The 13714-nt window shown below is 35.7% G+C and overlaps 1 protein-coding gene across 2 annotated transcripts in view; it reads left to right on the top strand.

The window, feature by feature from the left end:
- LOC128863790 (G-protein coupled receptor Mth2) overlaps positions 1-13714 on the top strand; it is a 33471-nt gene that overhangs the window by 19270 nt on the left and 487 nt on the right. Inside the window, exons 2-6 of one of the 2 annotated variants that reach the window (XM_054103137.1) lie at positions 7273-7461; positions 7729-7794; positions 7877-7955; positions 13050-13228; positions 13300-13686. In XM_054103137.1, the coding sequence (XP_053959112.1) occupies positions 7273-7461; positions 7729-7794; positions 7877-7955; positions 13050-13228; positions 13300-13686 (900 nt within the window). Of the gene's footprint in view, positions 1-7272; positions 7462-7538; positions 7795-7876; positions 7956-13049; positions 13229-13299; positions 13687-13714 lie in introns of both variants that reach the window. The other variant, XM_054103136.1, reaches the window with a different exon arrangement.

Below are 13714 nucleotides of genomic sequence, written 5' to 3'. Positions count from 1 at the left end.
TTACCAGCTCCTCGCCGCCATGTTTGAATAGCTCAGCCGGCAGTCCGTCGGCTATTCGATTATGAATAGCAAATAAAGAAGAATAATTAATTTATTAATTTAATTATGTAAAAGGGTTTCCGCCTTTTTCAGAAAGTGAAAACAAAAAAAAAAACCGTTTAATGAAATGAAATATTATATATTATAAAATAGGTACCAAAATGGTTTACTTTACAAATATCGCGAAATCTCGGCATTCCCGTTGTTTTTCTATAGGAGGTGGAGATGTGGGGTAGCGGACTGCCTGCAGAGTGGCTATTTCTCGCTAAATCATAACGGGTTTTAATTACAAGTAAGACCATTTGGAGGCGCCTAAAAATATGCATATATATTGGTGTAAAAATATGAATGTGTATGAATACATCATTCACTCGAATTAATATGGACATAAATATGCATATTTCGTGAAAAAATACATACATACACATTATAAATGATTACTGTTTCTTTTAATCGCGACGTCATATACCCAAATAACGTCTCAAAAAGAAATAAAATCCATTTAGTGTTTGAGCGCCGCATTGTATAGGTTGCATAATAATAAGTAAAAAAAAAACAACAAAATAAAAATAAAAATATATATATGTACATACAAACATATAATATATTTAATGTGATAATTACATTGCACTTTATTTGCAATTATTTGTTTAACTGCAATATTTTACGTATTTTATTATTATAGCATAGCTATTTTTGTATTTCATTTTTGCACTTATATTTTATATTTCGCTTTCTGTTGACATTTACGGTGTCTAAATTTTACTTATGTGTGTAGTTCTGTACGAGAGCTGTATTTTATATATTGCGCCCAATAATGACAACACAGTAAAACAATAATGAAAATGATTTATTGTTTTTCAAAATATTCTCCTTAAAAGTCAGTATATTTCTAAAGGGTTTTTAATAAGAGGTGTTATTTTGATATTCAAAGAAAAATGCTATTTTTTAATATAAATGATTGGAGGTTTATTTCATTTTAAAGAGGAAAGTATGCCGTTAATAGTGGGAAATAACATCAGGCAAATGCCCACCACGACCACGCTTACAGGACAATATCCTTTTCATGAAATTTTTCATAACCGAATTGCAAAGTGGCTGCCCTATGTTCTCGATAGCCTCACGAATTCCATCTTTGAAGTCTTGAATCGACCCTGGTGGTCGCAAGGTGTTAAATCACAAGATCTCGGTGGCCAACTGTGATCACCTCTTCGAGAGATTACACGATCCGGAAACTTTTCCCGTAAAAGATCAATGGTTTCGTTGCTTGTGTGGCACGTAGCGCCGTGTTGTTTAAAATAAACGTTGTCCACATCAATACCATCCAATTCCGGTCATAAAAAATCGTTAATCATCTCTCGGTAGCACAATCCATTCACCTGTAACACGTGTTATTGGAAAACCCTTTGCATTCGCTTCAACCAATTTTAAATTTTTGCCAATCAGAAATGGATACCTCCAAAATGAGCTGTTTAAAGGCTTCAACGGTTTCTTCAAACGATGAAAACTGTTGGCTTCGAATTTTATTTTTGATGTTCGGGAACAAAAAGAAATCATTAGGTGCCAAATCAGGGCTGTAAGGCAGACGATCCCTTAATTCGATCTTTTAAGTGCTCAAAAACTCAAAAACTGTAATAATACATGAGAGCTCGAATATTTTTGGAAAAGGATGATTCGTCTTCAGAGGTTGGTTTTCTTTAGCCTTCGGTAGACGTACCTTTTTTTTACGTTAACGACACACTGGTGTAAATTTCATCTCAATTTATTAATTTAATATTATAACAACATGCTTATGTAAAACGACTCTGATCTGGCCCTGAAACTTTTTTTTCAGTTAATGCAAGCACTTAAAAACTGCGTACGATTTGTTTCGCGCCAAACGTTGAATGCTTTTACAACTCCACGGTAGGTGGGTAGGTGGAAGTGGCAGTCGGTCTTTGCACCAAATTTCTTGGTCTTTAAACTAAATCTCTTGGATCGTTACCGATAGCAGTAGCAGTTTTCCTGCTACTCTTCGTTAAACCATTTTGTTTTAAGTGCAAACCCATTCATCTGGTTGTCTGGCTTATATCCCTAAGGTCATCAGTATAATCCAAGAACGATGAGCCAAAGTATCTAAATCTAATGGCATACCACGCGGGACAGTAACACAGAAATTATCTGACAAATTTTTCCTAGTGCTCATTCTTGCAGCATCTACAGTAGTCGAAATGAGGTGCGTTCAATCTTTGAGCATGTCGACCTAGGATACAGTGGCCTCCGATCAAAGCAACTAGCATATATACGTTTTTCCTTGACTAATTAACTAGTGCCTGACGTTCCATTTTGGCAAAGTTATTTCTGTAGCATTACATGTCAGACTACACTTCTCATGTGGGCTCAAGTGACAATGCTACTTGTACGACGCAGTTTGAGTATTAAATAATCTATTAAACTATGGTTCATCCAAACAGTAAAACTGTATGGAAGAGCCGAATTTTCGAGATACCAAATTATTCCAAAAATTTTGGAAACAGAATCGATGCTTTTGCACCCTTCTCGAAATTCGTAAAACTTATATATTTTTACAGCTAAAGTTGTGCATGGAATTATGTAAATATGAATGAATTGGGAAAATAATTTACGAAATCAAAAAAATTCAGCTATCAACACCTTTTTAGCTTGATTTTGGTAGGCTAAAAGACGGGATTCCACCAAAATGATAGCAAACGTTTTTTTTTAATAGCGGTCGCCCCTCGGCAGGCAATGGCAAACTTTTTCTCAGAATGACTAGCGACTTTTTTCCGAAATAAATTGACCCTTCCTACTATATACATGTAAGAGCTTTTCTTCAATGTATATACATGCTTACGTAATATATGCACATACATACACATATACCTATACATATCTATGTATATAACATTTGTGCATAGCGTAAGTTAACAGTCGCATTAAATTTTCAGGAATTAGGAATGTATTTAGCCAGGTGTGTTTGCTTTCAATATTTCAAAGCTAACTGGAGGGTGCCTTGGGGAATTCATACAATGTTAGTGCACACATATGTACATAATATTATCATGGCCTACAGCAATTACATCATTATTAAATTTAAAAAGTTTGAATTGACCTTCTTCACATCTCTCACGACTCGCTCCTCCGCGAATTCCATGGTACTCTTTGAAAAAATGTCAACTTTATTTATGGCGTTGCCTAGATCAAGTTTAGTGATCGGGTTGAAATGTTCTGTAGCGCTATAATGCTTTTACGAGCAAATTTTCAATTGACATCTGCTGTGACCCGAATATAAGAGACAGGGCGAATCACTGAAGCAATTTTGAGAAGGGGCCACGTTCAAGGAATCAAACTTCGATGTATTGATTTTCAACAGGGTTCGGTTTCGAAGATATTACATAATAAGAACCTTCTAAGATATCTAATCTCAACCTAGATCAATTCTGCACAAAACTTTTTTTTTGCAATAAAATAATCAGGGATTAAATCTTGTTACCTTTCGGCATAAGAGAAGAAAACAAAAATAAGTAAACAAAATAAATAAATTAGATTTATTTGAGCCTTTTATTGTAAAAATTTCATAATTTTCAAGGGCGTAAAAGGATAAAAGCTTGTTTGTTGTCCGTTATTTATTGCAATTGATACTACTCGTCGTGGCATCGAATTTGCGAATGACTAAGGGCACGAAGATCGATTTTTGCTCATTCCTCTTGAATAGCGCTTTTAAGGTGCAATAGGCTATTAAACTTCCGTTTTTTATAAACTTGCTTGCTAGGAATGCTCCAGGAGTTCTCCATTGGATTTAGGTCTGGACTAAATGCGGACCACTTCAGCAGCGAAATATTTTTCGAGCGAGAAACTTCTTTTTACGCTTAGCGCTGTGGATTGGAGCATTGTCCTGTCGATACGTCCGTGAAGTTCTTCGATAAAATTCAATAAAATAATGTGCAGGACCTCTACATGATTTTCTGCGTTCATCTTGTGTCAAATAAAACAAATTAGGGTCTTGCTACGGTAGCTAGAAGCATTCCTGGTCATAAGATCGCTACTGTAGAAGTTTCGGGTGCGTTTGCTGTCGCTCGCGAATATCTCTTCAATACTTCTGACAACAATCAATTAAAAATTAAATTAAAATTAAATTTAAATTTAAATAAATTTTGAAAAATTATAATTTAAATTTTAATTTAATCGCTAAAAATGATGAAATACCATTCATCATCCCAGTAGTTATGATTATTGGCGAACTCGAGTCTAGCTGCTTTGCGGCTGGATGTAAGCTTCAGATTAGCCAGTCTATTTTTATATTTTGAATTCGAATCTTGACTCAAAATTTGCTGCATTTTTCCCTTCGTAGTATGAGAGAAAGTTTACATATCAAATTAGGTTAGGGCTGTTTTTATTGCCAACCAACCGTCTTCTCCCTCTCTCTCTCTCGCTCTCTCTCTATCTCTCGCTCTCTTTCTCACACTATCTCTCTCGCTCTCTCCCTCTTACACTTATTGCCAATTTTGGCCGAGTTTAACAAAGCGCGCCAGTCGTTTCTTTCTCGTGCTAACCGGCGCCAATTGGACACACCAAGTGAAGCCAAGTCCTTCTCCACCTGATCTTTTCAACGCAGAGGAGGCCTTCCTCTTCCTCTACTACAGCCAGCTGATAGCGCATCAAATACTTTCAGAGCCGGAGCGTTTGTAACCATTCGAACGACATGAACCACGTAGCCGATGAATCTTTATTCGCTGCGCTATGTCTATGTCGTCGTAAAGCTCATCGTTCCATCGCCTGCGATATTCGCCGTTGCCAACGTGCAAAGGTCCAAAAGTCTTACGCAGAATCTTTCTCTCAAACACTCTAAGCGTCACTTCATCAGATGTTGTCATCGCCAAGCTTCTGCGCCATACGTTAGGACGGGCATGATGAGAGCCTTGTAGAGTGTTAGTTTTGTTCGTCGAGAGAGGACTTTACTGCTCAGTTGCCTACTTAGTCCGAAATAGCACTTGTTGGCAGAGATTCTACGTTGGATTTCAAAGCGGGCATTGTTATCGGTGTTAATGCTGGTTCCTAAATATACGAAGCCTTTTACAACCTCGAAATTATAACTGTCAACAGTGACGTGGGTGCCGATACGCGAGTGCGCCGACTGTTTGTTTAAAACAGAAGGTATTTCGTTTTGTCCTCGTTCACCACCAGACCCATTCGCTTTGCCTCTTTATCCAGTTTGGAGAAGGCAGAATTAACAACGCGGCTGTTAAGGCCGATGATGTCAATATCATCGACATACGCCAACAATTGTACGCTCTTATAAAATATTGTGCCTAAGCGATTAAGTTCTGCGGCTGTCTGAAACCTCGTTTGGTATCAAACGGCTCGGAGAGGTCCTTCCCAATTCTGACGGCGCTGCTGGTGTTGAGCAACGTCATCTTGCAAAGCCGTATTAGTTTTGTGGGGATACCAAATTCAGACATCGCGACATACAGATAACTCCTTTTCGTACTGTCGAATGCTGCTTTGAAATCGACGAAAAGATGGTGTGTGTAGATTCTCCTTTCGGGGGTCTTTTCCAAGATTTGGCGTATTGTAAACATGGGGGGGGGGCTTCAGCCTTTCACACAATAGGCGATATTTAGAAAACTAATCCCGCGGTAATTGGCACAGATTGCAGGCTCGTCCTTCTTATGAATTGGGCAGAGCACACTTAAATTCCAATCGGCAGGCATGCTTTCCTCCGACCATATTTTGCATAGAAGCTGATGCATGCACCTTACCAACTCCTCGCCGCCATGTTTGAATACATCCGCCGGCAGTCCGACGGCGCCCGCGGATTTGTTGTTATTTAGCCGCGTTATCGGTATTCTCACCTCGTCATGGTCGCGTAGCGGAACGTCAATTCCGTCGTCGACGCTTGGGGTATCAGGATCTTCATATTCTCTGTGACATGCGCAGCTATCACTGTTAAACAGTGATTTAACAATTCAGTCCCTCTAAATATTTCTGGACCGATTTAGCAACTGTGGCCTGGCGTTGTCATGCAGTAAAATCAGTTTGCCATGTCTACCGTTTCCATTCCATGTCTACCGTTACCATTCCGGACGCTTTTCTTTGAGAGCTCGATTCGTACGCATTAACTGCAGTCGGTAACGATCGCCAGAGATGGTTTCAGATGGTTTACGGAGTTCATAATAGATGACACCCTTCTGATCCCACCAGATGCACAACGTAACCTTTGAAGAATATATTTTTTTTCGCTGTTGATGGACCTGGTTCGCCTGGCAAGCTCCAACATTTTCGACTCTTAGGGTTATCATAATGGATCCATTTTTCATCGCCATTGACGATGAGTTGCAGAAAACCTATTCTTTTCTGCCAAACAAGAATCATCTCACACATCATCAAACGTCTGCCGATATCCCTCTCCGTCAATTGATGTGGCACCCAGTTGCTTTCTGGACCATTCCCAAACCTTTACCGACGGTTGATCTGTCAACACCCAACTCTTGAGACATATCATCAAGGGTTCGACATGCGTCTTAATCCAATAATTGTTGTAGTTGAGTATCTTCGAATTTTTTATCACTCACGTCGAAATTACCGTAAATATTAATCCATATTCGACACGTTTCAGCTGTACTTTTCCGTAAAAAGGTAATAATGAAGAATGACTTCCCGCAAACGCTGTTTTTTCGGGACAAACGTAGACATTTCTGATGTCAGATCTTTACGCTTCAAACGAATGTCAACTACTGCGGTCGAGACCTCACATACATATACACCTTCAAATCACCGGTATATTACTAGAGCGAACACAGAAATATTATCAGCATCGACACCTATTTCACGAGGGCGGAAACTTATTCGCATACCAATAATGTATGTATGTACGAGTATGTATAGTACATACATACATATAATGGAGCTCTCTTTTGCACGGTAACTTATGCGGAAAATTCAATACACACTAACGAAAATAGTACTTAAAAAGTTTTTCGGTTTGTCTTATTTCTACGATTTCAGTTAAGTTTGAGCTTTGGTGTATTGAGTGGCCTGTAGCGGAATTTTATGTTTCCTGCATGGTCTTTAAGCTTTGAGTTTCTTTTTTATAAGCAAATTAAGCACTTATTTCATTATCTTATTATTGGCATATTTCATAGGGGAGGATTTATAAGTTAAATTTAGAAAAATTTTAAAAATTATATTTTGCACAGAAATAATAAAAGTTATTTTTATTTACCATTCTATTTAAAGTGTTTGGCATTTTACGTGGTTTGAATTGCCAAAAATTCCTGCTGAACCCCGACATGTACAACGTAGATGCACACACTATTAACTCCAACGATGGATCGCTTTATGTACCCGCCGGCATGAAAAATTACACCAATAACCAGTATTGCGTAGAGAAGATACGCAACTCATCGTTTGGCGAACAGAAGGTTGGTATGTAGTACCCTTAAACATAACGAATTAGACTACGACCAAATCTGTCTTTCATTCTATGCATTTCCCCATATCAGCTCTATTCATTTCTTTGCTTCGACTCGAAAGTGGTTAGCAATGAGAAGATTCGTTTCAAAATGTACCCAATTGGACTGTTGATTTCATGCTCCTTCTATGCACTAACACTGGGCGTGTATTTATCCATTTCACGTCTACGTAATTTGCCCGGAAAAATTTTAATCTGCTTAGTAAGTAATTTATTTGCAGCTTATTTGGGCATTGCATTGGGCCAACTCATACCAACGAACAACGACAAGATATGCTTTGTATCAGGTGAGTGGAATACCCTCATGTAATAAAATGCAGTTTTTATGGTGGATATTAATTAAAATGCAATTTACTACTATCTTTTTAGGATACTTCATATACTTTTGCCTCATGGCCGCATTCGCATGGATGAATGTAATGTGCTTCGATATATGGCAGACATTTGGGTGAGTGTATGATGCAATTGAATACTGTTAATACTTGTGCTCAGTTCAGAGTAATGTACAAATACAATACATGAGATCAAATACACATGTATGTATATGTATACGTATATGATGGCACATAAGTGTTTAAAAGAGGGAAATTTGTTAGTTGGGGAGATTCGGCTGTTTTAATATAATCTTATCTCCGTTTCTAACGTATTCCCTCATTGTAACGGCTGAAAAAATAATTAAAAACATTGGCGTGTGGTACCCAGATATCAACAATTGTTCCTGTTCATTTTACATATATAATATGTATACATATATGTACGTCGATAGAACCATGTGACCTGATCAGAGTTTAAAAATTTATAATTAAATAAAAAAATAATAAAATTGGTAAACATAAACATAAAGTAAATAAAGTAAACATAAAGTCTTAGAAGCGTAACATGAGAACTTTAATTTTTGAGATTATCGGAGTATATCCAATTTTCGTCTCCAATCGTAATCCTGTGCAAAAACATTTATGTATACGATTCGGGCATTTAAGCAGAATTTCACACGTTGTTCTTCTACAACTGATATAAATCTTTAAGCTCTTCTTCCACTTCAAACTTTTTCTGTTGCTTCAGGACCTTTTTTGTCTCTCACATGAAAGTTACCACTTTTACATCAAACAAATTTTGTATGACATGTCCTATCGGTTGATATAAAATTTAAGGGAAATATGAAGCCATGCTATTTGATATACATACATACATATCTACATCCTTCTCCTCCAATATGTTGTGTGTATCTTAATGTTGCGCCACCATATTCTTATCATAATATGCCCTCAACGAATTTTAAATCAAAGGCCCAATGGCATACATACATATATACCGTACAAAAGCACTCCGTTCTCTCACCTGATGGGGATAAAAAGCGCCTAACACGCACACAACAGCCGGTATCGGTCGAATGTTGCTCGCCTGCATAAAGTTGGCATAAACAAATACATCCACATGTATTTATTCTATGATGAGCACACTCGTATGCAGACCGTTAACCGCACCAGTATCGGCCGTTGACGTCCGACAGTGATGACAAATTAGCGTATTGTTTGAATTTCTCCGCCTTTATCGTTTGATGTGCAGTAACACCAGTATGAATTGAGGAAAATTAATTAATTGCGTGCAAAATGGGGATTTTACCTAACAAAATTTAAATCAATATCTTAATAAAGTTAAGTTTTTTGTACGTATGTACATATGTATATACGTATGTATGTTTGTATGCCACCTATATAAGTCGACTCGGAAGAACTTGACGATTGTTTTCTGGTTAGGAAACTACATATGTATATAGTAAATGTATGTTTTTACAATAAATGTATTTAAGACCATTAAGATTTGATTTCGACAACTCAACTAGTTTTGAAAAAAAAACGGGTTTTAAATGGAACTTTTAGAAAGATTTTTGGTAAGCAATTGTACAGCTTATTAAATTTTCGCACATACAATAGTGGAAGCTAGAAGTTGAAAAATTCAATTGATCCCTTATATTTTTTTCTCCTGACGGTATTGCACATTTTCTCCAAATAAAAAAAACTCGTGCATTCGTTATATATTTTGTATATATGAACAAGTGTGCATATGCATTAGGATGACCCACAGTGGACCCTCTGAACTAATTCTATATAATAAAAATATATTATTTAATATTTACCGTCAGCACATTGAAAATTGCCATTGTATTCCCTTTTCTCTAAAAATCGATTTTATTTGATCCCCTTTTAATTTCTCTTCACAATCGAAAAATTATTATAAAAATAAAAAGAAACGAGATTAATAGCATTTTATTAATTTTTATTTTAATTTCGGCTAATTTTCAGCATCACTGTAAAAATTAATTTTTTTTAAGCAGAGAGGGCCATTGTTTGGAAATGAAAAGAGCACATTAAGTAATATCGATCTGTAAGCATTTTGTACCAAATTTTCGGAAAAAAAGGAGAGAGCTTAACTTCTCTGAAGGTCTTATCCGTCGAGCTGTACATGAAAATCTGCGTTAGACCCGGAAAAAATAGTGTAAAAAATTCGTAAAGTTTTATTAAAATTTGTTCAAAATAAAAGCTAATTAGTTTTACTCTGAAGTTGTTCTCAAATACCGTACACATCCTATATGTACAAAATTTCCTTACTCTATAGAAAGATGTTATAATATTTAAAAATAACGTTGTACGTCAATCATATGACGCTTGCCCACATACAAACAACGGATCACTGGAAATCCAAATAAAAATGTCCATCACTCTAAACCATTTGCTTCTTATTCAAGATCCTTCTAGCTATGGTGTGCCTCTGGACGTTATTCCGTAAATTAAGTGGCCTGCAGTCTTATGCTGCCTTCGAACGGCAGATGGTTTTTATGAGGAGATTTTTCATGGCAGAAATACAATCGAAGGCTCTCCGTTGCCTGCCGAGGGGCGACCGTTATTAGACGAAAACTTTTCCATCAAATGCTTTTTACTATATGTATGTATTATTGGGGTGATAGAGTATGTAACAAGTATATAAACTTCTGTACAAAACAAACAAAAAAAGATCCTAATGAAAAGTTGAAGATGGAAAATAAAATAAATTTTTACATATTAGCGCGAATTCTTTCCAAATTGTTATTCTTGCAGTTAAGAAATGTGTATCAATTCTCTTATCACAGCATCAATCACTTGAAAACCTCCCCAGGCAATTAAGGGGCATTAGTCACTAATAAACGATTGAGCAATTATTGTCTGAAAGAAATATTTGTACAAAGTATCCTGTAGTTAAGTAGCTGTATATGTATGTGTATAAGTATGTAGGTATGTATGCAGCTAAATATGAGTAAAACAGTGCTGCAAGCAGCAAATATTGACTAACCATAACTCATAAAAGCAGAAAGAAAAAAATGTATGCACATATATCGAAATACAGCAGTTGATTTTATATATGTATGTATGTACCTACATCAGTATTTTTGTAATAAAATTTTTACAACGCGTAAGTGAGTAAGTCGGCAATGCGAAGTCCGAAAGGAAGAGTATTGTATTTTTAACTACGTCAACGTTGAGGAAAGTTTATTGTCTGGATAATAAGCCAATATTTATTGCCAGAATGCTTCAAGGGGCGAAACAGTTTCCATTGTACTTAGCTACGAAACACAATGTAACGTCCCCATGTGGTCAATAATAGTAAGCGCAGTCTAATTTCTCTGAAATTTGATATTTGCATGCTTTACTTTTACCAAAAAAAGAAGAAACATTAAATATGCTAAAAATTGGCTTATTGTCATACCTGAAATATGGTGAAGGTTTGCGCACCACCACACCTCTTACACAAAATAAAGCCACAATATTAAATATGGTCTGATTTTTCATTAATTTTGCTGTAAACCTTTATTTTACGAAGAGAAATATTAGTGCGGAAAAGGTAAATATTCATATTCCGCCACATCCACCCACCTTAGATTTTATTCGTATTCGTTAAATGAGAAAAAATATTTGCAAAAAAAAAAAACTAGCGCTGCGATCAAAATATTTCGAAAAGTCGTATTTATGCTACCATTTTTTATCGTTTACTTGCTATTCGCCATAATCTTCAACGAAACTCCTACTTTTTTGTATACCCAGTTGAATGAAAGGGGGAGTGCGATTAGTTTACAGATATACGTACAATGGCGTAGAAAAATCGAGTTTCAAGGTAGTTGTTATTAAAATCACGCAAATTTGAGCCCACAAAAAACGAAGACCTGTCCAAGTGGGTTCTAGAGATTTTACACTCTCTTACGGTTTTCGACTTAAGCTAATTAATGTAGACTCTCTTTAGAGGAGAAGGACAGTCATTTTACTTTCTTATACTTTCAGTGCAATTAAAGGCATCATGGATTGTCCAGTGTTACTTGAACGGATAAGCTTTAATGTTCCCCTTTTTATGGGGAAAACTTTAAGACTATATTTGCTAATACTCGTACGCACCTATTGCTCGTACTCTTCGGAAACGTAATTAGTTATTTAATTCTAATATTGGCTTCGCTGTATCTTGATGAAACTTCGTAAAGATCTTTAACTTAATTGTTTAATATTGTATTTTAACTATCCAAGCAGTCCTGTTTGCTTTATTATGCAAGGTACTTCGTACTGTGGATTAATATAAATAAATAAATTATTACTTTTTATTCGTCTATTAAATAAATAATTATTATTTTTTATTTATTCACTTAATAATTTAAAAATGCAGTATTTCTTACAGAAAAATAGATTAGTGCTAAATAATTCAATCAAAAATAAATTTAATATAATTTATAATTTAAAACTGAAAGAAGTACCGAGAGATTTGGTAACTCCTAAAACACTCAGACTAAAAAGTCCATTGTACTTAAAGTTCTGGAAAGTGAAAGAGTAGATAGTCAAGGAGGAAAGGAGAGAAGTAACAAAAGGAAAAAGATAGGATAGAATAGAGGAATAGAGGTAGTGAGACCTGTGAATCATTTTCAGATACTTTGACGAATCTGAAAATATTCTCCGCAGCGTTCCAAACCGGAACATTCTGGATTCCTGCAAACCTGGTTCCAATTTCAATTTGAAAAATTATTTGCATTTTGTTATGAATCAAATCACCGAATATTTTTTGTATGTTTTGCTCAGATTTAACTAAAACCTTTGCCAAAATACTTCTTTGATCACCTTTGCTCAGTAATACGTAGCTGAAAAATATTTTATGCAATTTTAACAAATAAAAATTTATTTCCTTCCTTATTGACAAGTTAATAACCCTGTCGGAATATTTATAATTTTTGGAATGGCGTCAATCATATTTGAGGCTTGTAAATTAGACAGCTGCAATATACAAACAATAAATGGGGCGCGTAAAGGTCAAAATAAAGATTTCCATCACTCAAAACCACTTTCATATCTAGTAAAAAATGTTACTCAAAACCAAAATTTTGCGCCACCTGTTTTTTAGACCTTTCATATTACATTATATATATTTTTTAATTACTATACTTCTTTATTTGTTTATTTATTTATTTAAAGTTGATTTATTTATTTATTCACTTATTCATGTACAAATAAAACATTCTCATCTTCATTTCTAGGTCAGCAAAGAAAAGGCGTGGTTTTCAGACAAACGAAACGGGTCGTTTCTTACTCTACTCCCTCTATGGCTGGGGCTTGCCGACTCTAATGACTGTCATTACAGTGTCACTGGCTAAATCTGATTTGCTGAGTGAGAATTTGCGTCCGAACTTCAAGCAGGGTCGTTGCTGGTTCACATGTAAGTATTGCAGTAATTTCTCCTTATTTATTCCCCTCTTTATCTAAACCACTCTTCTTTATCCATTACAGATGGCACATTTGCCTCAGCAAATTTACTTTTCTTCTCCGGACCTATTGGTGTGCTCTCACTTATTAACTTTGTACTGTTTCTACTAACACTACGCTACTGTAATCGCGTGAAACGAGAGATTTTCCGCATGCAAAGTTCAAATGCCGAGAAGCCAGTATTGAGACGACGTTTCTTTGTAGACAAAGCTCGTTTTGCGATGAATACCAAACTTTTCATTGTGATGGGCATTACTTGGTTCATGGAAATATTGAGCATTATTTTATACGATCGCAAACAAATGTTCTTTTGGGTGATCAGCGATTCATTCAATGTGCTGCTGGGTGTTTTCGTATTCTTCATATTTGTTTTCAAGAAACGCATTTGGCATTCAATATTAACAAAACTTGGTTGGTCTAAATCTTATTTGTATTATTT

The sequence above is a fragment of the Anastrepha ludens genome, chromosome 5 (genome assembly GCF_028408465.1).
Source record: "Anastrepha ludens isolate Willacy chromosome 5, idAnaLude1.1, whole genome shotgun sequence".
NCBI lineage: Eukaryota > Metazoa > Arthropoda > Insecta > Diptera > Tephritidae > Anastrepha > Anastrepha ludens.
The sequence above is the reverse complement of the archived record's forward strand: the minus strand, read 5'-3'. Positions and strand labels throughout refer to the sequence as shown.